This window comes from Herpailurus yagouaroundi, unplaced genomic scaffold (genome assembly GCF_014898765.1).
Source record: "Herpailurus yagouaroundi ecotype Mexico unplaced genomic scaffold, PumYag 191, whole genome shotgun sequence".
Classification (NCBI taxonomy): domain Eukaryota; kingdom Metazoa; phylum Chordata; class Mammalia; order Carnivora; family Felidae; genus Herpailurus; species Herpailurus yagouaroundi.
Window position 1 is genome coordinate 10,872,922 of NW_024412422.1, and position 25,179 is coordinate 10,898,100.

The window sequence follows — 25,179 nt, forward strand, 5'->3', positions numbered from 1 at the left end:
CTCTGAGCTGTCAGCACAGAGCCTGGGACTTGAACACACAGACCACGAGATCATGACCTGAGCCAAAGTCGAACACTCCACCAACTGAGCCACCCAGGTACCTATAAATAAATATTTTTAAAAAAAGAGTATGTTCCAGTTAATATAGACAGTTGCAGTACTCTGCAGAAACACTGGAATTAAAAACTGAGATTATTAGTGTGATATAAATAAAGTTCATTTATTTCTCTTTCTTTCTATTCAGTTTTGTAGTGTCTTCCCATCTTGATTGATTTAGTTTTTGAATGCGTAAAACATTAATATAAATTGTATCCTTTTCATAAGGAAAATTATTTAGGATTCATTCTGTGCAGGATATGCTATTTTATTAATGTTTGCATTTATCCTAGGTGGGAGATTTTTGTTCACTGTAGCAACATAGCAACCATTGTCATTTGAAAATGTTGACTTTTTTTTTAATGTTGATGGTTTTAGTAGTAATTTTGACTTCCTGCATAATTCAGTAACAATTCAGGAATTCTTTAGATTTGACACTGCTTTGCTGGATGTTTCTATTCATTCAGAAACAAAGGGTAGTTCTATTTGGAGCAGGATGTAATGAAGAAACCTGTCTTTTTTTTCCCCAATGTAATTTAACATATCATGAGTGTTAAGTTTGATGGCATAGAACAGAGTTGCTCTGTTACTTTCTCTTCTGATGAAAGCCTGTGCTCTTCAACTGTGTCAAATAGCTTTTTCGTATTTGGATTGGGATGGAGGTGGGTTATAGTTATTGCTTTTCTAGTTTCTAAAAATGAGAATAGCTTTTGTATATTTCTGATCATCAAAGTAACCTAAAGGTGTGAATAAAATGAAGACCACCCATATTCCCACCAACCAGTAATTGCCACTGCAAACAAACCAGAATTATGCTCTATGGGAGGTTCTGCAACTTGTCTGTTTGTGTTTGTTTTCATTTAACAGGTTATCTGGGCATCTCTTCAGGAGATACGTAGATGTATCTCATTACTTTAAATGGTTATATGATGAAACATTGGTATTCCCTGTTTTCTCATTTGCATTTAAAAAAAATTGAGTGGAGGGTTGGGGGGGTGGGGCAGTGCCTGACTGGCTCAGTTGGAGGAATGCATGACTCTTGATCTCAGGATTGTGAGTTCAAGCCCCACACTGGGTGTAGAGTTTACTTTAAAAAAAGAAAAAATGTTGAACCTTCAAGGAAAACTTCTTGAGTCAAAGGCTAGCCTTACTAATTGATTGGCCAGGTTTCTTGTGTTTGTCTGATTTTTGAATTTTGTCATATGTTTCTGGGATTTCTTTGATGTCTTTTTTGTTCATCTTTTTGCCCAGATTTCCTGTTGTGGTAGTAATATTTTTTCTCTTGATGTGTTTTGAGCTATTCAGGTCTTAATAATGTTACTCTATATCCTATATGATGCAAATTTTTCTTTTCATTTGTCTTTTGAGTATTTTTTTTGGTCAACATAGTAATTATATATATATATATTTTAATGTTTATATTTGAGAGAGAGAGAGAGAAGGAGAGAGACAGTGTGTGAGCAGGGGAGGGGCACAGAGAGAGAGACAGAGACAGGATCTGAAGCAGGCTCCAGGCTCTGAGGTATTAGCACAAAGCTCCACACAGGCTGGAACTTCCAAGCTGTGAGATCATAACCTGAGCCAAAGTCAGATGCTTAACCCACTGAGCCACTCAGCACCCCTAAAAATATTTTTTTTTAATAGTTCTTAGCTTGGTGTAATGTTTAGAAAGGCCTTTTCAGTTTATGATTACACGAACCATTACCTAAATTTTCTTCTGGTACTTGGGTGGATTTTTTAAAGTTAAGTTTAAATCTACCTGGAATTTATTTTGGTACTTAACTATTTAATTCACTTAATTTATTTTTTAAAAGATGTTATTTTTAAGTAATCTTTATACCCAGTGTGGAGCTCAAACTTACAACCCTGAGATCAAGAGTCACATGCTCTACTAACTGAGCCAGCCAGGTACCCCTGTTTTGTTTTATTATTGATTTATTTTTATTTATTATTTATTATTATTTTATGTGGTTTTTTTGTTGTTGTTTTGAGAGTGAGAGCTCACGTGTGTGTGCAAGTAGGGAAGCGGCAGAGAGAGAGAGAGAGAGAGAGAGAGAGATTGAGAATCCCAAGCAGGCTCCATTCTCAGCTTGGAGCCCTCATGTGGTGCTCAAACCCATGACTCTGGGATAATGACCTGGGCCAAAACCAAGAGCTGGCTGCTTAACTGACTGAGCCACCCCAGGCATCCCTTAAATTCATTTAAATTCCCTTATATTCTTCAGTTTTATCTTAGGACCTGTTTCTTTTCACTTTTTTATCCCCTTACTTATATATCCATACTATCTGGATTTCATGTAACTTTATGATCTACTCTAATATATATGAGGGCAAATTCTACATAACCATTCTTTTTCAGAATTTTCTTGGCTGTTGTCTCCCATTATGTTTTCTATTAGAACTTAGAAAACTCTGATTTCTGTTATATTTCTGTTGTTAACATTAGAGGAAATCTCAGTGACATATAGAGAAATGAAGTTTTGGTTTCTTTCATCTTCTTTAGTGTTCCAGAAGAGTACCAGCCTGAAGTTGAGTAATAACCAACTAAGATATTTTCTGTTGGTTTTTCCATCTCTAGTTCCCCATTTAAAAAAATGCTTGTCATTGTTTCTGAATTAGCATTATTTGGTGCCAATTAAATTTACCTTGCTTTAGAGAGACTGTCTTAATATCCAAAACTGTATCCATCCCTGTTACTATTTATAGCATTAAGTAAAACTATAGCATGAAGTTAATATAGCTTATGTGATATGAGTGAAGGAAATATGTTTGATAATCTTTCATCTTTTAAAAAATCTTTTTTTCCAGCCACCAATCTTTACCAGTTTCCAAGACTACGTTACTGGGCTTCAGACTTTAATTTCCAATGTTGTGGATCACATTAAAGGGCTTGAAACACATCTAATTGCACTTAAACTTGAAGAACTTATTTTAGAAGATACTTCTCTCTCGCTGGTAAGAGACTGTAGGCGATCAGCAATAATAATCTTAAAGGTCACAAACTTGAAAGAATGTCACATTGCTTCATGTGGTTGGGCTTTGCTGGGTATCTTTGAGAATGTTAATAAGCAGATAAATATAGTTTTATTGAGCTCGCTGTTGTTGGGTAAATGCTCATAGAAATACAGTGATCGAAAAACCTGGCTTTAGAGAGATATATTCAAAAACTACTTTAAATTGGAGATATGATATATGCACAGAAATGGAACGGGCCAGAAAGAGTCTCACTGGCGAGGGGACATTTAAGGATTAGTAAGTTTTCAGTAGGCAGACTGGAATGGATGAAAGGAATCTGAAACAGAAGGCACAGAGCAGAGGCAGAAAGGTAAATTGTGTGGGGCACCATGAGTCCGTTGGCAGAGCTAGAGCACATGGTATGTGGGAAGGACTGTCCGCTACAAAGATGACAGGCACAGTAGGCCACTGTTGATGGTTGTGTGGTTGTTGTTAAAGGATCTGTCTGCCCTCTGACATGAGGAATAAGATTGATCATTTTGAGTATTCTATTTTTTTTTTATTTTTTATTATTTTTTTTTTTTTTACTGTTTATTTATTTTTGAGACAGAGAAAGACAGAGCATGAATGGGGGAGGGTCAGAGAGAGAGGGAGACACAGAATCTGAAGCAGGCTCCGGGCTCTGAGCTGTCAGCACAGAGCCCGACGTGGGGCTCCAACTCACGGACCGCAAGATCATGACCTGAGCTGAAGTTGGACACTTAACCAACTGAGCCACCCAGGCGCCCCTCATTTTGAGTATTCTAAAGGTTATCTTTAACTTTGGGCTACTTTAGATTTTTCGAGCCTTGACTCTGTCCTCATCTTTTGACCTTGGGAAAGTCGCTTACCCTCTCTGGGCCTCAGTTTCTTTATCTGTATAATGAAAATCATAATACCTATTTTATAGGATTATAGTGAGCAAAATAATAATGGCCTTATATTGCCTATTTTTGTTGAAGTCATGATACATATACAGCAGCATCAGCCACCAAATATAGGATCCATATAGTGCTATTTATCTTTAGGGTAAAAACAAATTTTTTTTTAATTCAGTTTCCACTAGGTTTATTTCTTTATTCTTTATTTTTTAATGTATTTATTTTTGAGAGAGAGAGAGAGAGAGAGACATAGAGTGTGATAAGGGGAGGGCCAGAGAGAGGGAGACACAGAATCCGAAGCAGGCTCTGAGCTGTCAACACAGAGCCCACGTGGGGCTCGAACTCATGAACCGCAAGATCATGACCCAAGTCAAAGTTGGCCACTTAACAGACTGAGCCACCCAGGCGTCCCTCTTTCCTTCTTTTCTTTCTAAACTTGAAACAACTATCCATAAGGCCTCTGGACTACCATCTCCAGTCCTGGTTCTTTTCCTCTTCTGTAGGGGTATCCACTGAAACTGGTCTGTGCCTAGACCTTTTAATGTAACCTTAAAATATACGCTAATAGCTGTTAGGTTTTGGAAAGTAAATGATACATTGTTTTATTCTGAAACTTGGCTTTTTTTTCCACTTAACCTTATATTCAAGAGATTTGTTAAGGCTTCTTTTAAACAACTGTATGACATTCAAATATGAGTGCATCGTAGCCATTGGATATTTCAGTTTTTTTGTTTTTTTGAGAGAGAGAGGGAGCACATGAGAGCAAGTAGGGGAGAGGCAGAGGAAGAGGGAGAATCTCAAGCAGTCTCCACACCCAGCATGGGTCTTGATCTCACAACTGTGAGATCATGACCTGAACCCAGATCAAGAGGTAGACACTTAACTGACTAAACCACCCAGGTGCCCCTTAGGTTGTTTATATATATTTACTTTTACTACAGTACTGAATGAAATGTATTTTATATACCTTCTCTTATGCACATGTGTACTTCCAAGATAGATTAGGTCTCGAGTAGTAGTATTATTTGGCTATAAGGTATGCTTACCTGATTTCTTCAGGGTTTTGCAATACTGCCAATTTCATGTAAGCCTGATTAGTTCTTAGCCAGTCTCCTTTTTTCTCTGTTTGAACATTCCATCCCTTTATTTTTTGTAAAATGTGCAGTAAGTATTTAACTCACATATTTGAGTAGGTCTCAGAAAGCTTTGTTCTTTTTTGTTTTTTTTTTTTAAGCTGTTTGGTCTGTGGAACCAATGGACTTTGTCAATATAGAGGGAGACCTATCAATATTATCGCTAGAAAAGGTGGCAGAGGTAAATTTGATGCTTTTAAGAAGTGGGTATGATAATGTCCAAATTAATAATAAATTTCCATTTTTGTTTTCTGATGAAATAATCAGAAATATTAATTTTTCCATTTTGTGTAGCCCATAACAAAATATTAGTGATTTTATGTTCAAACTACTTAGTAATAAATTTTCTACCTTTTTTCTATATGAAAGATAATAATCGGAAATCTCAGTTTTTTCACTTCGTATAATTAAAACAGAGAGGGGCGCCTGGGTGGTGCAGTCGGTTAAGCGTCCGACTTCAGCCAGGTCACGATCTCGCGGTCCGTGAGTTCGAGCCCCGTGTCAGGTTCTGGGCTGATGGCTTGGAGCCTGGAGCCTGTTTCCGATTCTGTGTCTCCCTCTCTCTCTGCCCCTCCCCCGTTCATGCTCTGTCTCTCTCTGTCCCAAAAATAAATAAACGTTGAAAAAAAAACAGAGAATACTGATGGAAGAATTAAAAATAATAATGCTAGAGGCTCCTGGGTGGCTCAGTCAGTTTAAGCATCTGACTTTGGCTTAGGTCATGATCTCACAGTTCATGAGTTAGAGCCCTATGTCAGGCTCTGTGCTGACACCTCAGATCCTAGAGCCTGCTTCGGATTCTGCGTCTCCCTCTCTTTCCGCTCCTCCCTCACTCACACTCTGTTTCTCTCCCTCAAAAATAAACACAGGGGCGCCTGGGTGGCTCAGTCGGTTAAGCGTCCGACTTCAGCTCAGGTCACCATCTCACGGTCCGTGAGTTCGAGCCCCACGTCGGGCTCTGGGCTGACAGCTCAGAGCCTGGAGCCTGTTTCGGATTCTGTGTCTCCCTCTCTCTGACCCTCCCCCGTTCATGCTCTGTCTCTCTCTGTCTCAAAAATAAATAAAAATGTTAAAAAAAAAATTAAAAAAAAACAAAAATAAATAAACATTAAAAATTAAAAAAAAAAGTAAAGCTAAAGTAATAGCGTTAGTGAAGAATCACATGGAAAAATGTACATCTCTGATGAGCTTTAGCCTTCTTTGCATTTTTTGAAACTGAAAATGACCCACTGTATTCTGATGAAACTTGCCATGAGACCAAAGGTAATGGTAATTTTTTTTTTTATTTTTTTATTTTTTATTTTTATTTTTTATTTTTTTTTCAACGTTTTTTATTTATTTTTGGGACAGGGAGAAACAGAGCATGAACGGGGGAGGGGTAGAGAGAGAGGGAGACACAGCATCGGAAACAGGCTCCAGGCTCTGAACCATCAGCCCAGAGCCTGACGCGGGGCTCGAACTCACGGACCGCGCGAGATCGTGACCTGGCTGAAGTCGGACGCTTAACCGACTGCGCCACCTAGGCGCCCCTGTAATTTCTTTTTTTAATGTGTATTTATTTTTGAGAGAGAGTGCATAAGTGGCGGAGAGGCAGAGAGAGGGGGCAGAGGATCCGAAGTAGGCTCTGTGCTGATAGCATTGAGCCCGGTGCAGGGCTCAGACTCACAAACCGCAAGACCATGACCTGAGCAGAAGTCTGATGCTCTACCAACAGAGCCATCCAGGAGCGCCATTGGTAGTTTTAACATCTGTGAGAGGAACTATAATCTGGGAGAATGCTTTCAGAGCAAGACCACTAATTCTTGTCTCGTTTGTAGGAAGAGAGAAAATTTTCAAAGACTGTGCAAGGGAAGGTGCAAAGCAGTTATCTACACTCACTTCTGGAAATTGGTGAGCTGCTGAAGAAAAGACTGGAGACCACAAAGAAACTAAAAATTTAAGCAAGTGTGAACCACAGGCATCAATGACTCTGCAGCAGAAAATGACATCATCTTCCCAGGCAAAAGCGACATCTGGTTGACCATCATTTTAATCCAGAACTTCCTCATAAAATGCATGAAGGACTTTGATTGTGAATTAATTTTTTAGGTATTAAATGTATACAACTGATTAAATTATTGTATATAAACCGGAAGCAGGACCCTTATCTGGGTTTGACCACTTTTTATACATGTTCATATGCATATGGCAGCCACAAGAGAACCCCACTTTTCTTCTTTCCTTCCATCGCCAGAAACACCTGGTGGGGGGGAGGGGTGTCCTATAAAAGCAGCAATAGAAATTAAGCATAAAGCATTGACCTCAGAGCAGCTGAATGGCCCTACCATTATAGCAGTGGGTGTTTGGTCTGGTTCTTGAGCCTTAGGAAGCAGAAAGCAGTGGAGGGGGACCATGGCTGGGAGCAGGCCCTCTTTCCTTTCCACATTAGTTTAGTTTTGAGGTTTCCTCAGCTGCTTTGCTCCCACAGAATCCAAAGCAGGTACCCAAAGGGCCTCAGATGAAATTTGGCATAGGCACCTGTCAGTGAAGGGTGCCCCTCAGAAGACCACAGGCACTCAAGTGTTTGGCTTAATAGTCTAATAGCCAAGACATCCCCATCCTAGCTCCTGTGAGAGTTAAATCACAAATAGGCTTGTGTTAACTTACGGCTGTATGGAGGGGAAAGCAGTGCAGGCCACTTACGGTCCTGCTGAGTACTAGCTTGCTGTCTTTCATCCATCTTTGGGAAAGATGGGAATCACTGTTTTAAAGAAGAGAGGTGTACATAATTTATGCAGGCGAGTCTAATACCAGTGTCATTGGTTTTGTGAGATATATATATATGTATATGCTTTTACATATATATTTTCAAGCATATATATATATATATATATATATATATATATATGCTTGAAAATAAAGATTTAATACTTTAGTGTTTTTTAAGTGGGGAGTTTGGGGAGGAAGGAAGGAAGGAATGTATATTATGGACTTAATCTAGGTTTTAAGTTTTAGGCTGGCAAAAGAAATGTTATCCATTGGGTTTGACTTTCAGTCTGCTTTCTTCAAACTTGAGAATTGCACCAGGGTGGTGTTTACATTGTACACCTGGAGCTCCCCAAGACTGTAGCTTCAGAGGTCAGTCTGACAGGATAAACAATGCTCTTGAAAATGTTATACAGTTTATACAATTACTTTGATAAGTTTTTGTGTTTGAATCTGTGCTTCTGTTTTTGGTCTTTGTTACTCAAATACCATTAAGTTAATAATTCTGTAAGAGCAAAGACATGAGTTTGATGAGGAAATTCAAGCATCTGATGGAGGACTGATTGGTCTTGACGACCTTACAGGTCATTTCCAATGCTTCTCCAGTGAAACGTGATACTTTTTTTCTTTTAAAAGCAACAAAAGAGAGCTCGGAAAATCTCTGTATGCAAAACAATTGTATTTTGTCCCCTCATCTTGACTTTCTTAGGTTCACAATTTGATAGGATGATAAATAGCTGTTTAAACTTCCAAGGAAATTTTTTAGAAAATTACAAAATTATCTGTTCAAAATAAGACTTGCTGGAAATCCTAGTCCATCAAGTAGTTTCAAGAAGTTATTTTTTGATCTAAGTTGGTATCCACAGCCGTCATACCCCATCCCAAAAGGAAGAACTGCCTTGAACAAGATGAACTGAGAGTTCTAATTGATTCCAAATCTAATTTAAGGACAACATATCATAATTTTGTAAAACTATTGCCTATTTAGATGGAACTTGGTGTGTGTATGGGGGTGGGGGATGTGTGTATGACATGTGTTCTTGAAATGATGCTTCTTTGAATATCCAAAAATACTGTACATAGAAATAGAAATGCTCTATGAAACAAGTCTATTAACTGACCATGGTCAATCTAGCATATGTGTGCTCAGTGAGCTGGCTTTGGTCCTCAGGGACAGTGCTTGACTCCAGTGGTCTACCTAACTAGTCTTTTGCCTAGGGGCACCTGGGACCTCTACTGGTTTTAGTGACAAATAATGTTACGTCGAGGTTATGCTTCTTTTGTTACTTGCTGATTTTCCTACTAAATGTAGCATTTCAATTAGATCCAACCTCTTACATTTTGAGATAATTGTAAAAAGAATGAAATTATGCAGAAATGGCCAATATCTTTTATTGATCTGTTCTTTTGGAAACTGTTATGCACTATAAATTGTGTACAGTTAAAAAAAAAATATATATATATATATATATATTCTTACATGAGTAAAAAGCACCCTCTCCAGCAATTGTATGTCATTGGTATTTGAAGAGAATTCCCAAATAACCCATTGCTGCTGCTGCTGTTTTTGGTTTGTGTGGGTTTTTTTTTGTTGTTGTTGTGTTTGTTTTTGTGTGGTAAATTGATATTTAAAAAAAAGAAAAAACACGACTACTGTTTACAGACTGAAAAATTACTGCTTTTTATACTACTGAAATCCTAAGTTAAGACTCTCCAAAGCAAACATTTGGTTTAAATCATTTATCTGATGTGGATAAAACATAGAGAAATTTTTAGTGTCCTCCACATAATGGAAAATGTACAAATGCGTAGCTGTGTTGCCCATCAATTTTGTATATTTTCATAATTTTAAATGTTCAAAATTGCATTATATTTTGCAATCACTATGTTCAACCTGGATTTGTCTTTCATTTAAACTTTTAATATAAAAAGGGGTTTCAATGTATCTATGGCCTTGTTATTGAAACTCTTCCTACTTATTTGATGTCATTTATTAATATGGGAAGTATATATTCTTCCTTCTTCAGTACTACGTGAAGCATACATAGCAAATTAAACTAGATGGGTTAATTTATATAAACACTTCCATCTTAAGTTGCCTACCTGCCTGGGTCATTTCTGTTCAGATTCCTAGAAGCCACAACTTTTTTTTTTTTTTTTAAGATTTTAAGTAATCTCTATACCCAACGTGGGGCTTGAACTCACAACCCTGAAATCAAGAGTCACATGTTCCACTGACTTACAGGTGCCCTGAAGCCACAACCTTTTAAATGGTGTAATTCATCTCAGTTTTGTACTGAGAGTTACATTCCTCGGCAAAATTGTAGTATTTGTGAATTTAAAATTTTTATTTCAAGGCTACTAGTCTTTTTGTTTAAAAATAGTACCTCATGCTAGCATTCATGAATTCAGCATATATGAATTGAATGCTTCTTTACAATGTGCCAGATTCCACTTTAGGCTGTGTTGATAGAATGGTAAATGATAGCGTATGTCCCAGTTAGTGGCCAAGGTGGAGGAGAAGATAAGAAATATAAACCTTAGTTTGTAAGCCCTGTTTTAAGTAAGTCAGGATATGGGATAACCTGAAACATGAGTAGAGCCCTCTGACCCGACTGATGAAGAGTCAGGCACCAAAAAGGGAACCCAAGTGGAGAGGCCCCATGGCAGGAACTACTGACCATGTTTCAGTGACTGAGGGGGAAAAATGGGCTCAAGTGCTGGGTTTAAAGGAATGGAAAGGGGGAAGGAACTGAGGTAGAAAATACAGTTGGGGGCAGGGGGATCCAGAGCAATCTTAACTTTTTAGTCAGGGGAAGGAATGAGATTTCTAAAGTTAGCGAGAAGTTACTAGAAGATTTCAGGCAAACTGATGACATGATTTATCCAAGCACTTGGGCCCACAGGCTGGGATCCAAAGTTGACACACACTGACAATACAGTGGAAAGAGGAGCTCCTAGTTTCCTTTGTGTCCAGTAATATTAAATGCCCTTGTCTGGGCCCTGAGAAAAATGTTTTCGCCTGCTACTCCATCCCGATGCTGTTTCCCTTTTAACAAAAGGTGTGTAATTGGATGTACCTCACTGCCACTTTCAACCTTACCTAAAAGGTGGGCTCAGGTTTATACTTTTTTCTTTTTTTTTTAGATGCTGTCACTGCCTCGATGCAGAGATGTATTTCATAGTAATAACTGGAAGGTAAACAACCATGAGCCAAATATTTATAAAAATTATTCGTGGTGGGAATGTAAGCTGGTGCAGCCACTCTGGAAAACAGTATGGAGGTTCCTCAAAAAACTAAAAATAGAACTACCCTACCACCCAGCAATTGCACTACTAGGTATTTATCCAAGGGATACAGGTATGCTGTTTCAGAGGGACATATGCACCCCCATGTTTATAGCACCACTACCAACAATAGCCAAGTATGGAAAGAGCCCAAATGTCCGTCAATGGATGAATGGATAAAGAAGATGTGGTATACAGATGTACCATGGAGTATTACTCAGCAATCAAAAAGAATGCAATCTTGCCATTTGCAACTATGGGGATGGAACTAGAGGGGGTTATGCTAAGTGAAATTAGTCAGAGAAAGACAAATATGACTTCATTCATATGAGGACTTTAAGAGACAAAACGTGAACATAAGGGAAGGGAAACAAAAATGTAAAAACAGGGAGGGGGACAAAACAGAAGAGACTCATAAATATGGAGAACAAACAGGGTTACTGGAGTGGTTGTGGGAGGGGGATGGGCTAAATGGGTAAGGGGCACTAAGGAATCTACTGAAATAATTGTACTCTATGCTAACTGATTTGGATGTAAATTAAAAAATAAATTGAAAAAAATTATTTGTGGGATACTTATAGCAGTTTATGCTGTTGGAGCACAGAGCTTTCCTGCAACTTCTAGCTTCCATATATCCCAGTAAAAGTGGATTTCTCCACAATGTACTATTTCACATATGAGAAAAAAAGTTACCACAGAGAAGGCTACTACCTAAGACTACCTAGCAGGTTAGGGGGTGGGTAAAATTCAAACCCTTTCGTATATGTGCTGAAGTGAGCACAAGATTCAAATTCTTAAGCATTGATGAAATGAGGTGAAATCTAGACCACCCCCATCCCCAAGTCTGCTCTTCTTAGTCTTGATGGCTAAGTTCAAATTCTCAGATTCTATCTTGGAACAATCAATCTTTCCAGACCAAGTCTGATGCCAACTTTTTTGGTGGCACAAATTACCAAGGACTATTTGAGATAACTTACAAGTTCCTCGGAACCAGGTTCTTATGTTGGATTCAAGGTCTCATTTGCTTAACCAACTTACCTGCAAATTCCCTTGATATTGTTATTTGTTTGATTCTGGGAAGCCATTCCATAGCCTCCATTACAACCTGATTAGCAGCATTTGAGCCACAATATTATTTAATTAAAGAAAAGAGAAGGAATCCATTTGACCCAAGTGTCAGGGAAAATTTAACTTATGTGGCATATGCAAATCACTTCAGACTCAAAACTAGAAAAGGGCCCATCTTTATGTTTTAAAGTTTATTTTGAGAGAGAGTGCAAAAGAGGGAGGGTCAGAGAGAATCCCAAGCAGCTGACAGCATGGAGCCCGATATGGGGCATGAACCCACAACTGCAAGATAATGACTCAAGCCAAAATCAAGAGCTGGACACTCAACCCGAGCCACCCATCTTTAATGAAAAATGTTTGATACAGGCGCTGGGTGGCTCATTCAGTTGAGTATCTGACTCTTGATTGCAGCTCAGGTCATGATCTCAGGGTTTGTGGGATTGAACCCTGCATCGGGCTCTGTGCTGACAGTGTGGAGTCTGCTTGGGATTCTTTCTCCCTCTCTCTCAAATAAAAAACATTTAAAAAAATATTTGATACAAAAAACCTCTGATAGGATTATCTAGCCCTGCCCAATAGCTCATGTTTCTTCAACTCGAGACCCTAAGCTTATAATACTCAGTCTGGACCCATCCAATGAAGTACCCATTGATGTGCTGCCACCTTTCCTTTCACAACTGACAAAATGAGATCATATTCAGGGACCGTGGATGCATTTAGTTTTAGAGTTCTCTCTCTACCTGCCATTTGTTTTACTGTATTTCCCATAAGACCATGAATACTTAGTTCTTTGGAAGTGAACCTGTTTTAGATGAGAAACAACTATAACAGCTAAAGCAAGTTTATCAGTGAGAAGCATCCAAAAAGATCTTCCGAAATTTTCAAGTAGAATGAAATAATAAGCAGGAGAAATATTGAAATTATTGGGCCAAATATATACAGTTACATTCATTTGTTGAATGTTGAGAGCACCTGTGCTATAGGCAGGAGTTTAGGTCTGAACATCTTTTCCTTAGTTGGTTTTAGTTGTGAGCATAAGCTACCACAATTGTTTTTGTTAATCTGATTCAACACATGGATTTTCCTGTATTCTTTGTTTCTGATGACGTTCAATACCAACCTGGCTAAAAGGGAAGAACACAAGTTAAGGTTTTATTTGCTAACTCTGTTCAACTTAAATTTCTTTGTGTGGCTTCAATAATATTTTAGGGGCTGCACTTTAACATTTACAAATAGTTAAATATGAAAGTGGGGATATTATCATGAAGCTTACCATTGCAGATAATTGCTTATCACTCCTGAGAACAGATCTGAGTCAGTTCCATGTGCTCCCACTCTGCTTTTTTAAAGCTGGTACTTACCAAGTAACTGACAGTGACAAAGTAGTTTAGATGGAAAACTGGAAAACACTCCCCTTTTTAAAAAAAAAAAAAGGGGGCACCTGGGTGGCTCAGTTGGTTAAGCGTCCGACATCGGCTCAGGTCATGATCTCGCGGTTTGTGAGTTCGAGCTCCCATCGGGCTCTGTGCTGACAGCTTGGAGCCTGGAGCCTGCTTCAGATTCTATGTCTCCCTCTCTCTCTGCCCCTCCCCTGCTCACGCTGTGTCTCTCAAAAATAAATAAATGTAAAAAAAAAATTTTTTTTTTAAACTTTCAAATTAGAAATTATATCATTTAGCTATCTAAACCAATTCTTAAAAAACCCATACTGGGGTGCCTGGGTGGCTCAGCTGATTATGTGTCCAATTCTTTTTTTAATGTTTATCATTTTGAGAGCAAGAAAGAGGGAGAATCCCAAGCAGGCTCCACACTGTCAGTGCAGAGCCCAACATGGGGCTTAATCTCACGAACCTTGAGATTGCAACCTGAGCCAAAATCAAGAGTTGAACACTTAACCAGCTGAGGCATCCAGGTACCCCAAGTGTACCACTCTTGATTCCAGCTCAAGTCATCTCATGGTGCAGATTGAGCCCCGAATCAGAGTCGGCACTGAGTATGGAGCCTACTTAAGATTCTCTCCCTCTGTCCCTCCCCTGCTTACACGTGTTCTCTTGCTCTCGCTCCCCCCCAAAAAACACACAAAAAAAACAAAAAAACCCTACAACATCCAATTATATCAGTAAACCTAAGAATTTACTCTATGTTTTTCATGGAGTATAGAAAATTACTACACTGAACTTCATTAATGTTGCTATTTCCACTTTAAGGACCAGAAAAAGGACAACGCATTTTGCCACCCACAATTGGTGCACCTGAGTTTGAACGCCAGTGGAAAGTAATAAAGGTAGGCCTTGAGCCAGTTTCCACCGGTTTCCAGTGTTACCAGGATAGTCTGTTATCCTGGTAGAGTCGAGTCCATACCAGCTTAGATTAAAAAATAAATTCAAAGGAGAAAGCAAGTCACAGGCCAAAGTACAATTTGTGAAAGAAAACTGAATGGCTTTAGGTCCACTTAACCAAAACACAGAAACTTTAATTGGGTCAGAATTACACCTGTCAAGGACCTGGACCGTACACTCTTCTTTACAGCACCCATTCCTTCTGAGGGGTAATTTAATAAGCCTATCTGCTAAGTGTTCCAGGTGTACACAGACTGGCTGTAGGGATATCCCAAGCATGGTCACATCAGCATCAATGTCCGAGTATGCTCAGATTTCTGGCTTGGTGCCACTTTCCCCACCACTCTCTTATATCCCAGGACAGTCTCATGGCCAGCAAATAACTCCCCTCCCCACCCCCACCAAACCCTGGAAAACCTGGAGTGCCTTTTTACAGCTCCTCCTTTTCGGCCCCCTTCTTCTGGAAAGCAGTCAAGATGTTTAAGCTCTTCTGGAGCTCTTCCTTCTTCCCATCACTCATCTTGTTCTTCTCAATCAGCTTGGTGATCCGGCTCATTTCTGACACTGGAAAGTCCTCACCTTGGTCTAAGACTTTCCCCATGATCTTCAGATACTGCTCGGCCCACTTCTTCTCAGTCTCTTTCACATTTGCGAGATTGTCCTGTCCCTGCTTCAAGAGGGCCTGGCGGGCCTCCACACCTGAGGCCCTGATAAACTCCCCGGCAAGGGCATCATATACAGGCAGGCAACCAGGCATACCTAGGTAGACTCCTTGACCCTTTAGCCAGCGCTGGATAGCTCCAACCTTAACCGCCCCACTATACAGGACTGGGTTCTCAAAGTCCCCATCACGGAAGAGGTAGAAGACTGGGTAGTTCTCTTTGTCCAGCTTGTATTTCTCACTCAGCTCCATATTTAGCTTATCACCATAATCTGTGAACAGAAACCAGATATGAGGAGCAAGACCATGAGGAATACAGGGCAGGAAACTGCTATGAGGCCCATCTGAGTTGACAGCAAGAAGGATCCTGGTTGTGTTTAAATTCCTCCTTGGCTACTTCTAGCCATATGGCATTAATCAAGTCATTTAGCCTCTCTGAATTTCACTTTCCTCACCTGAAATATGGGAATCCTTCTGAATACTTATTCTATGCCCACTACGTGCCATGTCCTGTTCTAAGTGCTACAGATCTGGTTGTGGCTAAGAGTAATAAGCTCTGTGATCGCAAAGAGCTTATGTTCTCTTAAGAGTGAGAAGAGAGATGATAAACATGATCAGGGCCATGATAAAATGGGATGATGTGAAAGTAGGTAAGAAGACCTACTTTGGGTGGTCTTGGAAGGCCTTTCTGTGGACATGATATGAGCTGAAGGACCAAAGTTTCAAGGAGGCAGACACATGATGATCCAGGAAAAACGTCTCAGGTAGGAAGTGCTGCAGCTGCAAAGCTCTGAGGCAGGAATGAGCTGGGTATACTGAAGGATTGCAAAGGCCATTCTGGCTGGACCTTAGTCCAAAAGGGGAACGTATAGTAGATAACAGACAGAGTCCCCAACACATGAGAGGTTCTGGGAAGACCCAACGAAGGGAAACGTGCACTTAACCTGACAGAGTGTGCAATACGTGGTAGCTGTTAGTATTTGCTATGTCCTTCCTAAAAGGCAGTGGCAGTCCCAAAGGCTGATGCCAAAAAGAAATGGTCAAGGCTGCTTATTACTGGGCAGTAGTATAGGAAGTGTAGGGTTCCAGTCCTTGTTCTATCACTTCAAACTCTACAGTCTTGAGCAAGGTACTCAAAGCATGAAGAATAGGAGTCACGGTACTTTTGTCATAGAATTGTCACAAGATACACAGAAAACACTTAGTGGCCTGGCACACAGTAAATGTCTGATAAATGTCAGCTGCTATTCTTCTCTTTGTAAAAGCCCCAAAGGAGTGGAATTGCAGCTGAGTCAGAATTGACACTTGCTGGGATGAGCACTGGGTGTTGTATGGAAACCAATCTGACAGAAAAAAAAAGAAAAAAAAAGAACTGACTGACTGCCCTGGAAAAGTGTGCTAACAATCTCTACCTAGGACCAGACTCTCAAGCTTATTAGGGAACAGAGGCATCCAACCTGGAAGGAAGTGGAGAGAGGGAAGAACCCTCCGCACTTGGGAATAGATACTTAGGTGGAGTTCCTTGAGCTTCAGTTTTCCTCAAGTATAAAAACAGGAAATGTGTCTCATTTTTTAGGCAGGGTTCAAGTGAAGATTAAAAATGCACTGTCTGTGGGTGCTTGGGTGGCTTAGTCGGTTGGGCATCCGACTTCAGCTCAGGTCATGATCTCAAGGTTTGTGGGTTCAAGCCCCGTGTCAGCCTCTGTGCCGACAGCTTAGAGCCTGGAGCCCGCTTCGGATTCTGTGTCTCCTTCTCTTTCTGCCTCTACCCCACTTGCACGCGCTCACTCTCTCAAAAATAAACATTAAAAAAATATATTTTTTAATGCATTGTCTGTGCACACCTTTACAAACTGTAAACCACTACATGCTGGCAACTATTAGAGTAGTCACTGTGGTTGGGAGCTGTCCTTGATTTAGCGGTAGCTCTGATGGATTTCAGCTAAGGCCAAAACTCAACAGTTCCGATAAAAAAAGAACTGAAAAGAAGATGGAAGAAGTTACTATGCAGACCCTAGGAAGACTGGCACCCCCCTGACCACAGTCCCCTGCAAGGAGAACTCCAAGTTCTCAGATGCAATTTAATGTCAGTGTGGGGTGGAGGGTAAAGGATGAGGGATTCTCTAACCTTGGGCACCTGCAAGGATGAACTGAGGTTCTGTGGTATCAGAATCTGTTCAAGCTAAGCCTGCCATGGGTACCAGATTCTTGAGGGCCATGACCCCACTTACACTCATGTGTGGCTCAGACAGAAAAGTGTTAGATATTACACCTACGTGGAGGGAAGTAATTCCCAGCTTCCTCCCCTTCTGCCCTCCACAGTCATGCTGAACTTGTCCATACCTGAGATCCCCACTTCCGCCACCAAGAGATCATCGCTGGAGGCCGAGTTTTCAGCCAGACGCTTGAACTCATCCTGCTTCTCACCATAGGGGTACTGGGTGTCGAACTTCACCAAGACGAACTTGCTTTTGGGAATGACCTGAGGGCATAGAGAGCTGAGCAAGTTCGGGATTCCAGGGACCTTTGGGGCTAATACCCTTTCTCAAGGGACCTCTGTTTAAGAAACAAAGTGGAAACCAAGCCTGCAAGGGAGACCAGGACTTGCACACTTATATTCATTCATTCATTCACCCACCCAATTGATTGATTTATTCACCCACCCATTGATTCATTTAGCAATTTACTGGTTTTGGGTACCCCACTAGGTACTGGTTCACAGTAATCAAAGACATATACAACCCAGCTCAGAATAAACAAAGCTGTACAGGTGCCTGGGTGGCTCAGTCGGTTAAGTGTCTGACTCTTGATTTCCGTTCAGGTCATGATCTCACAGTCTGTGAGACTGAGCCCCACTTTGGGCTCTGCACTGTGGGATTCTCTCCCTTCCACTCTCTCTGCCCCTCCCCCCTCAAAATAAATAAACATTAAAAAAAAAGGAATAAACAAAGCTGTAGATGTATTAAGGCCTTCTCTTCCAGTGGCCTTTTTGGTAAGGTTAAGGAAACCCTTAGAAAACACTATGTGGTTCCCTGTCATGCCCATCATCCCAAACAGCCTTTTTCAGTAAACAATGAACCAGAAATCTGATAAAAACCAACAGCCATCTGTAAAGGGCTTGGCACCACAGAGGTGCTTCAGCTAGGGAGCTCTGAGTCTGAACTCTGCAATGTCAGGGCTCACAGGAAGTTGCTGAGAGGCCAGGCTTAGGACAATGTCTCCTCCATAGATCACAGTTCCCTTTGGCTAGATCACCAGGTCCTAAACTGTCAGGGTCAAGATCTTTAATTGTGGTAAAATTCCCATCACACAAAACTCATCATTTTAAAGTGTACAATTTAGTGGGATTCAGTCCACTAACAACGTGCTAGTATCTATTCCAGAACATTTTCATCACCTGAAAAGAATCACATACCCACACATTTGAAGCAGTCATTTCCCTAAGACACAGCAACCACTTATCTGCCTTTTTTTCCTCTATGATGTCTACTCTGATGGAATCATACAACATGTAGCCTTGTGTGCCTGGCTTCTTTCACTCAGCATAATGTTTTCAAGGTTCATCCATGTTGTAGCATCGATTGGTATTTCATTCCTTTTGGTGGGCAAATAATATTCCATTGTATGGATGTGCCACATTTTATTTATTCATCAGGTGATGGACATTGGGTTGTTTCCACCTTTTGGCTATTTGTGAATAGTGGTGTTATAAACATTCATGTACAAATGTGTATTGAATGCCTGTTTTCATTTCTTTTGGGTATGTACCTAGGAGTGGAAATGATGGTCATATATACTAATTCTACATTTAAGTTTTAGAGGACTCCTCAAAATCTTTCTTTTGATGGTTTCTCCCAATGCACAGATTTTATCTAACAAACTGCCTTCTCCAACTTTTTTCTAATCAAAGTGATCAGTTCAGGTCTTTTTCATCACAGGCTATTGCTGTCATAATTAAGTCAAGCTGGCATCATTCCAAATTTTATTAGTCTTTATTCCTCTTTGTGTGTTGATATCCATTTGGTTTTAGCTTTTAAAAAAATATTTAACACTGCCCAGGGACCCAAGGAAAGGAGGGAGAAGCTATTAGAACAGCTCACCTTTTAAGTGGTCACTGACCCCCAAAATGTGAGTTCTGAGGGCCTAAAAGCAGCGAAGCCTTAAAATATAAATCAGATCACATCCCTCTGGCCCAACTGGCCTTATTTCAGTTCAACACAAGAAACTAATTCCCACTTAGGGCCTTTTTAGGTGCTGTCTCCGCTAGCTGGAATACCCTTTCCCCAATTCCTTCCAGGATGTCTATCATTCAGAGCTCAGTTCAGACGTCCCCCCTAATGGAGAGGCCTCCTCTGCTCATACCATCTAGCACTGCTTCATTTTCCCCATACTACCATATTACCCTGCTCTTTCTTCACTGCATTAATCACCCTCTAAAATTCTTACCTGCATGTTTGTTGTCTGTTCTCTCCACTAGAACGTACATTTATGAGAATAAGGACCTTATCTGACTTGTTCTCTGTTATATCCCTAGTGCCCAAGAGTGCCTGGAATGTGGCAGATGCTCTGAAAATATCTGATAAATGAACACAACTAGAGAAGGCTACGGTAGCAGATGCTACATATGTCCGGGGGAAAAATATTTAAAAAGCATGGCACAGGATCCCTACCTTCAAGGGGCCTACATTTGTATTATGGGATAATATTAATAAGTGTACAGTGGTCTAACACTGAAACATAATTGAAAGGTCTTCATCTTTTACCATTTTTAGCCATAGGCACAATGGTTTTGAATGGCATACATTTGCACAGTGTATTTTTTTCCTTTTCATCAGTCATGCTGTATCTCTTAATTGCTTTAGAAATCTGTGTCCTTTCTTCATCCTTGAAGAACTGACTCCACCATACCCTATATTTAGGCAACTTGGTTCTTTAAGGTACAGAAGAATTCATCATTCATTCATTCATTGAATAAAAACGTACCAAGGGCCTATCGTGTGATAGTGAACACAACAGTAAAAAAAGCATGGAGGGTTTCTTATCTCTAATGATGGTGAAGGGCAAGAAACAAAAGAAGACACTGGAAACTGCTGAAAGACAAAGCACAGAACAAGGCCCTTGGATGTATTACCAGGAAGCACCTCTTCTGTTCAGTGATGGAAGAGAGATCTAGAAAGGGACTGGAGAACACATTTGTTCATTCATTCAACAATTATCTTCCATGTGACAGGTAACCTGCTAGGTTGTACAGATGATCCGTGAAAAAACAGACAATGCAGTTCTTCATAAACATATAACATTCTGGTGCAGGAGATGACAAAATAGCCGGGGGGGGGGGGGGGGGGGGTCAATGATGAGAGCTCTACAGAGAAATCAAACTAACGTGACTGGCACTTTGGATGGGGGGAGGGGAACTCAAGGCAGGACTCTGAGAAGGTAATATTTAACCTAAGCCTGAATGATGAGAAGCAACCAACCTTTCAAAGATTGGGCAAAGAATGTTCTAGTCAGAAGAAACTGCCAGGGCAAAGGGCCTACATCAGTAATGGGCTAGGAATATTCAAAGGACAGAAGGCATGTATGGCTGGAAGCAGAGGGGACAAAAAGGAGAATGGTTAGGAGATGAGAGTAGAGGCTAAAGACGGAGACCAGCCAGAAGACTTCTGTAATGACAGCTGAGACCAGGGTGGTAGCAATAAAGACAGAGAGGCACCGACTGATTAGGAAATACTGTTAACTTCACAGCGCAAAATTTCCCTCTGAGTCACACTTGGTCTGTGATATTATCCCATTCCCGCATTTGGGGAGTGGGGTATAACTTTGCCAATAAAGAATCCCAAAGCATGAGGTGCTGTGGGGTGTGCCTTACAATCAACCAGCCATACCTACACTTTTAAGTTCTTGAATAAGCCACAGGTGCCAAATCCAGGACAAGGAATGCCTTTGAGAATAGAAAGAGTTCAACCACTTGCAACAGATTTAGAACTCTACAAAAGTAGAAACCAAAAATGGTTTCCCTTCCCAGCAACGGGTACAAATTAAGAAAATAAAATGAATGGCTTCTCTCTCAATGCTTAGTATGCCCGTCTCGTAGGTGAAGTTGAAAGGTGCCAGTGTGTGAAGATGGGTGCAAGAGGGAGTTGGGAATACATTCAGCCTCCAACATCCATTTACCCAGGCTAATCCTTCCACATCTTGACCCTATTTTACTCACTATGTCCCCAGGCCCAAGATATTCCCTAGAGTTCCCTTATTCTTCTTTTTTCTTTAATTTTTAAAAATGTTTTGTTTACCTTGGAGAGACAGATAAAGTACGGGTGGGGAGGCGCAGAGAGGGAGAGAGGGAGACACAGACCCTGAGGCAGGCTCCAGGCTCTGAGCTGGAAGCACGAGTGGGGCTGGAACTGGTGAACCATGGGATCATGACCTGAGCTTAACTGACTGAGCCACCCAGGCGGCCCCAGAGTTCCCTTATTCTTAACGCTTGCGCTCTTCAAGACACAGGACATCCGGACACTGTTTGCATACTACAAAACAGGCTGCACGCCACACCAAGAGAGGAGGGGCACAGAAATGCCGGGTAACACGCGGAGTTTTCAACCACTGCCCCCCCCACTCCCTCCTCCGTCAGCCCAGAGCCGGGTGGCGTCCGCCTCGCACCGCCCTCCCGGCCTCCCACTTGGGTCTCGAGGATTGGATCTCGCCCGGCACCGCCCTCTCCCCCTAGGTGAGGGGAAGGGGCAGCTTGTTCCCGTGACTGCATCTCCTTAGCTCTTTTGCAAAAGAGGAAGTACAAATACTGCAAAGGCAAAGGTGTGCGGGGACCCTGGACCCCATGGTCGTGATACGGCCCCGGCCCAAAGTCCACCATCCCTTTACGTTGGTGGATCGTCCCTACAGACCACCCTCCGCCAGCCCTGTCTCCTTCCCCACGGAGGTGCGCTCCATTACTAGCTTGAGGCTGCACCTGCGCGCGATTCCTCCGCCCCCGTTACCTTGTAGAAAGTGATTGTATCCAGGGGAAGGGCGCCCTTGGTGTGCAGGCCGCTACCGCCATGCGGGGCGGAGAGGAACAGGAGGAACAGGAGAAGAGGAAACAGTGGGGAGAGAGAAGCGGCGCGGGGCAGGCCTGCAGCCATAACGCCGAATTCTGGCAGTAGGAGCTGGGAAGGCTGTAGTGGAGAAAACGCAGAGTCGGGAGTCACGTGACTTGCAAGGCCGACTCGGAGGCGCGCACGTGGACAGCCCGAGAGGCTCCAGTCGGACTAGGGTGAGAGGGAGGGGCCACGTGAGGGGCGGGGAGATGGGGCTGCCGCGCGCGCGCGCACTCGGCGAAGCTCGAGCAGGCCGAGGGCGAGGGGGCGGGGCCCGTGTGACTGGCCGAGGGGGCCGTGGAGAGCGTGGGTGGTGGAAAAAGAGTCTCCGCGCACGCGTACTCGGCGAGGCTCGCCGCCAGCCAGCCTTTCTCCCGTCGTCCTTGGCGTGAGGAGAGGTACGAAGCGCGTGCTTAGCGTCTTGCTGCTGCTCGTAGTTCTCTCTCTTTACCCTTCTTCGAAGATGAGGAGGCCGGCCATCGTTTCTTCCTGATTGTGGCGCGTTGGGCAGTCAGTTGGGACCCGCCAGTACTTTAGGTTGGTATGTCAGTTTGTGCTACCACCCTCAGGCGGTTGGTCATGCTCTGCCACCCCCCGTCAACCAGGACCCGAGTAGGCCAAGCAGAGGAGGCTGTGCGTCAGCATGGCCGTCGGAGCCACTCCTGAGCCCTGCCCGGGTGCCTCCTCTGGTGACCGCCTGCCTCAGCGGCGAGGCCCAGGCTCCTATAAAAATAGACTTTACTAGGGGCGCCTGGGTGGCTCGGTCGGTTAAGCGTCCGACTTCGGCTCAGGTCATGATCTCGTGGTTGACGAGTTCGAGCCCCGCGTCGGGGTGCTGACCGCTCAGAGCCTGGAGCCTGCTTCCGATTCTGTGTCTCCCTCTCTCTCTGACCCTCCCCCCATTCATGCTCTGTCTCTCTCTGTCTCAAAAATAAATAAACGTTAAAAAAAAATTAAAAACAAAATAGACTTTACTGAAAGTTGAGTACTGCCCAGCTATGCATATCCCAGCCTCCTGAGAATTAAAAACAAACAAAAACAAGTCCTAATGATTCTTTCAATAGATACTTGTTCAGGGCATGGTTTACACCAGCTTCTGGTTTGGGTTGTGGGAATACAAAATAGAGGTGAACGAGACAGCTCTGGTCTGAACGAATTCACAGTGTTGGGGAGGAGGAGACCGAGCAATAGTTACATAACCGTTACCTTGTTCACTTAGTCCTGCTCAGGAATGTCGGGGTAAGTTGCAGACAGGAAATGACTTTTGAACTGGATCGTGAAAGAAGAGTAGGCATTTACAAGGCAGACACCAAAGGATATTTCTAGAAAGAGGAAAAACATGAATCTGTAAAGGTAAACTGGCCAGTGTTGCAAAGGGTCTCATCAAACTAAAGGGTTTGGTGCCACCGCAGGTGTTAACCAGGAGAGTGAAGTCAGATTTGCTGTCATTTAGGAGTGAAGGGAATGGGTGGGAAGGGAGAAGGTTGAAGGCAGAGAGACTAGCAAGGGTCATTTGCAATAGTGGAGGTGGGATAGGTTAAGGTTCAGAAATAGGACAAAATTAGAAGAAAGGTTGGAATTCACAAGGCTTGGTGAACAAATGGATGTGAAATGAGACTAAATTACATAACGCGTTGTGAGGGACTTAGCACCATGTTAACCATTGTATATGTTCAATAAATGTATATGTATAAAATGGTCATCAAAAATCATAGGATCCAATCATGGGCAACCAGTTTGCATAGAAATTTTGAAAGAAAGTCGAATGTGTGTGTGGGGTGTTTGGGGGAGGTTTGGAAAAATTTATTTTGAATTTGCCCTATTAAGTTAAAATGAGCTACATAGGGGCACCTGGTGTCTCAGTTGGTTAAACGTTCGACTTTTTTTTCTTTAAGTTTATATTGAGAGACGGAGAAAGTGTGAGTGGGGGAGGGGCAGAGAAAATCCCAAGCAGGCTCCACGCCATCAGGACAGAGCCCAGTGTGGGACTAGAACTCAGGAACCATGATATTAACACCTAAGCCTAAAATGAGAGTCCATGCTCAACCGACTGAGCCATCCAGGCACCCCAAGTATCTGACTCTTGATTTTGACTCAGGTCATGATCTTATTTATGGTGGTGAGATCGACCCCCATGGAACCTGCTTACGATTCTCTCTCTCCTTCTAACCTCAGTCCCCACCCCGCCTTGCACAAGGACATGTGTGCTTGCTCTCTTTCAAAAAAAAAATGAGCTACATAGACAAATGATTGAAGAGGAGGGGGAAATTATGAGCTGGTTAAAGAAGGCTTCATGTAGGAAGTGGAAACAGTTAAGCCATGGAAGAAAGAACACTTTTTTTAGAGTTTATTTATTTTGAGAGAAAGAACAAGTGGGGGAGGGGCAGAGAGAGGGAGAGAGAATCCCAGGCAGGCTCCATGCTGAGCATGGAGCTTGATTCTGGGCTCAGTCTCACAATTGTGAGATCATGACCTGAGCTGAAATCAAGAGTTGGATGCTTAAACTGACTGAGCCACCCAGATACCCTGGGAGAAAGAACATTTTAGGTGGAGAACAAATGAAACAGAAGTGGGAACAATTCATGACAGTTTGGGGAGACTGAAAACCATCTTGGTTGGAGGGAGTTCTCAAAACACTACTTAGTAAGACAGTTTTAAGCCCCGGTAGGGGAGAGTCTTGCAAATCAAACTTAAGAATTTTCTGTTTTGTCCTGTACAAAATAAGGAGACTTTAAGAGTTTTTTATAACCCTTTATAAGACATTTAGACTTTTTAAATTATTCACTTCTGAATATGTAAAAGCTTTGGGTACACCTAGTTAGTATGATTAATCAGGAATGACTTTATAGTCACAGTTTTGAAGTAGGTTTTGGAAAAAGT

The 25,179-nt window shown here is 41.9% G+C and overlaps 3 protein-coding genes across 4 annotated transcripts in view; 2 read left to right on the plus strand and 1 right to left on the minus strand.

Moving 5' to 3' along the window:
* NAA25 (N-alpha-acetyltransferase 25, NatB auxiliary subunit) overlaps positions 1-9,943 on the plus strand; it is an 82,160-nt gene extending 72,217 nt beyond the window's left edge. Inside the window, exons 23-24 of the mRNA XM_040443847.1 lie at positions 2,905-3,051; positions 6,922-9,943. Of these exons, the coding sequence (XP_040299781.1) occupies positions 2,905-3,051; positions 6,922-7,044 (270 nt within the window). The 3' untranslated portion in view covers positions 7,045-9,943. The remainder of the gene's footprint in view (positions 1-2,904; positions 3,052-6,921) is intronic.
* A 4,709-nt stretch (positions 9,944-14,652) lies between these two features.
* On the minus strand, positions 14,653-22,486 carry ERP29 (endoplasmic reticulum protein 29). Its single transcript, XM_040443861.1, has 3 exons — positions 22,201-22,486; positions 17,549-17,687; positions 14,653-15,477 (listed from the first exon to the last, which is right to left on the minus strand). Exons 1-3 carry the CDS (start codon positions 22,342-22,344, stop codon positions 14,975-14,977), a joined length of 786 nt encoding a protein of 261 aa, XP_040299795.1. The 5' UTR covers positions 22,345-22,486; the 3' UTR covers positions 14,653-14,974.
* A 147-nt stretch (positions 22,487-22,633) lies between these two features.
* Positions 22,634-25,179, plus strand: part of TMEM116 (transmembrane protein 116) — a 155,044-nt gene continuing 152,498 nt past the window's right edge. Inside the window, exon 1 of one of the 2 annotated variants that reach the window (XM_040443857.1) lies at positions 22,634-22,836. The gene's annotated coding sequence lies outside the window, so the exon portion shown is untranslated. The remainder of the gene's footprint in view (positions 22,837-25,179) is intronic. The other variant, XM_040443859.1, reaches the window with a different exon arrangement.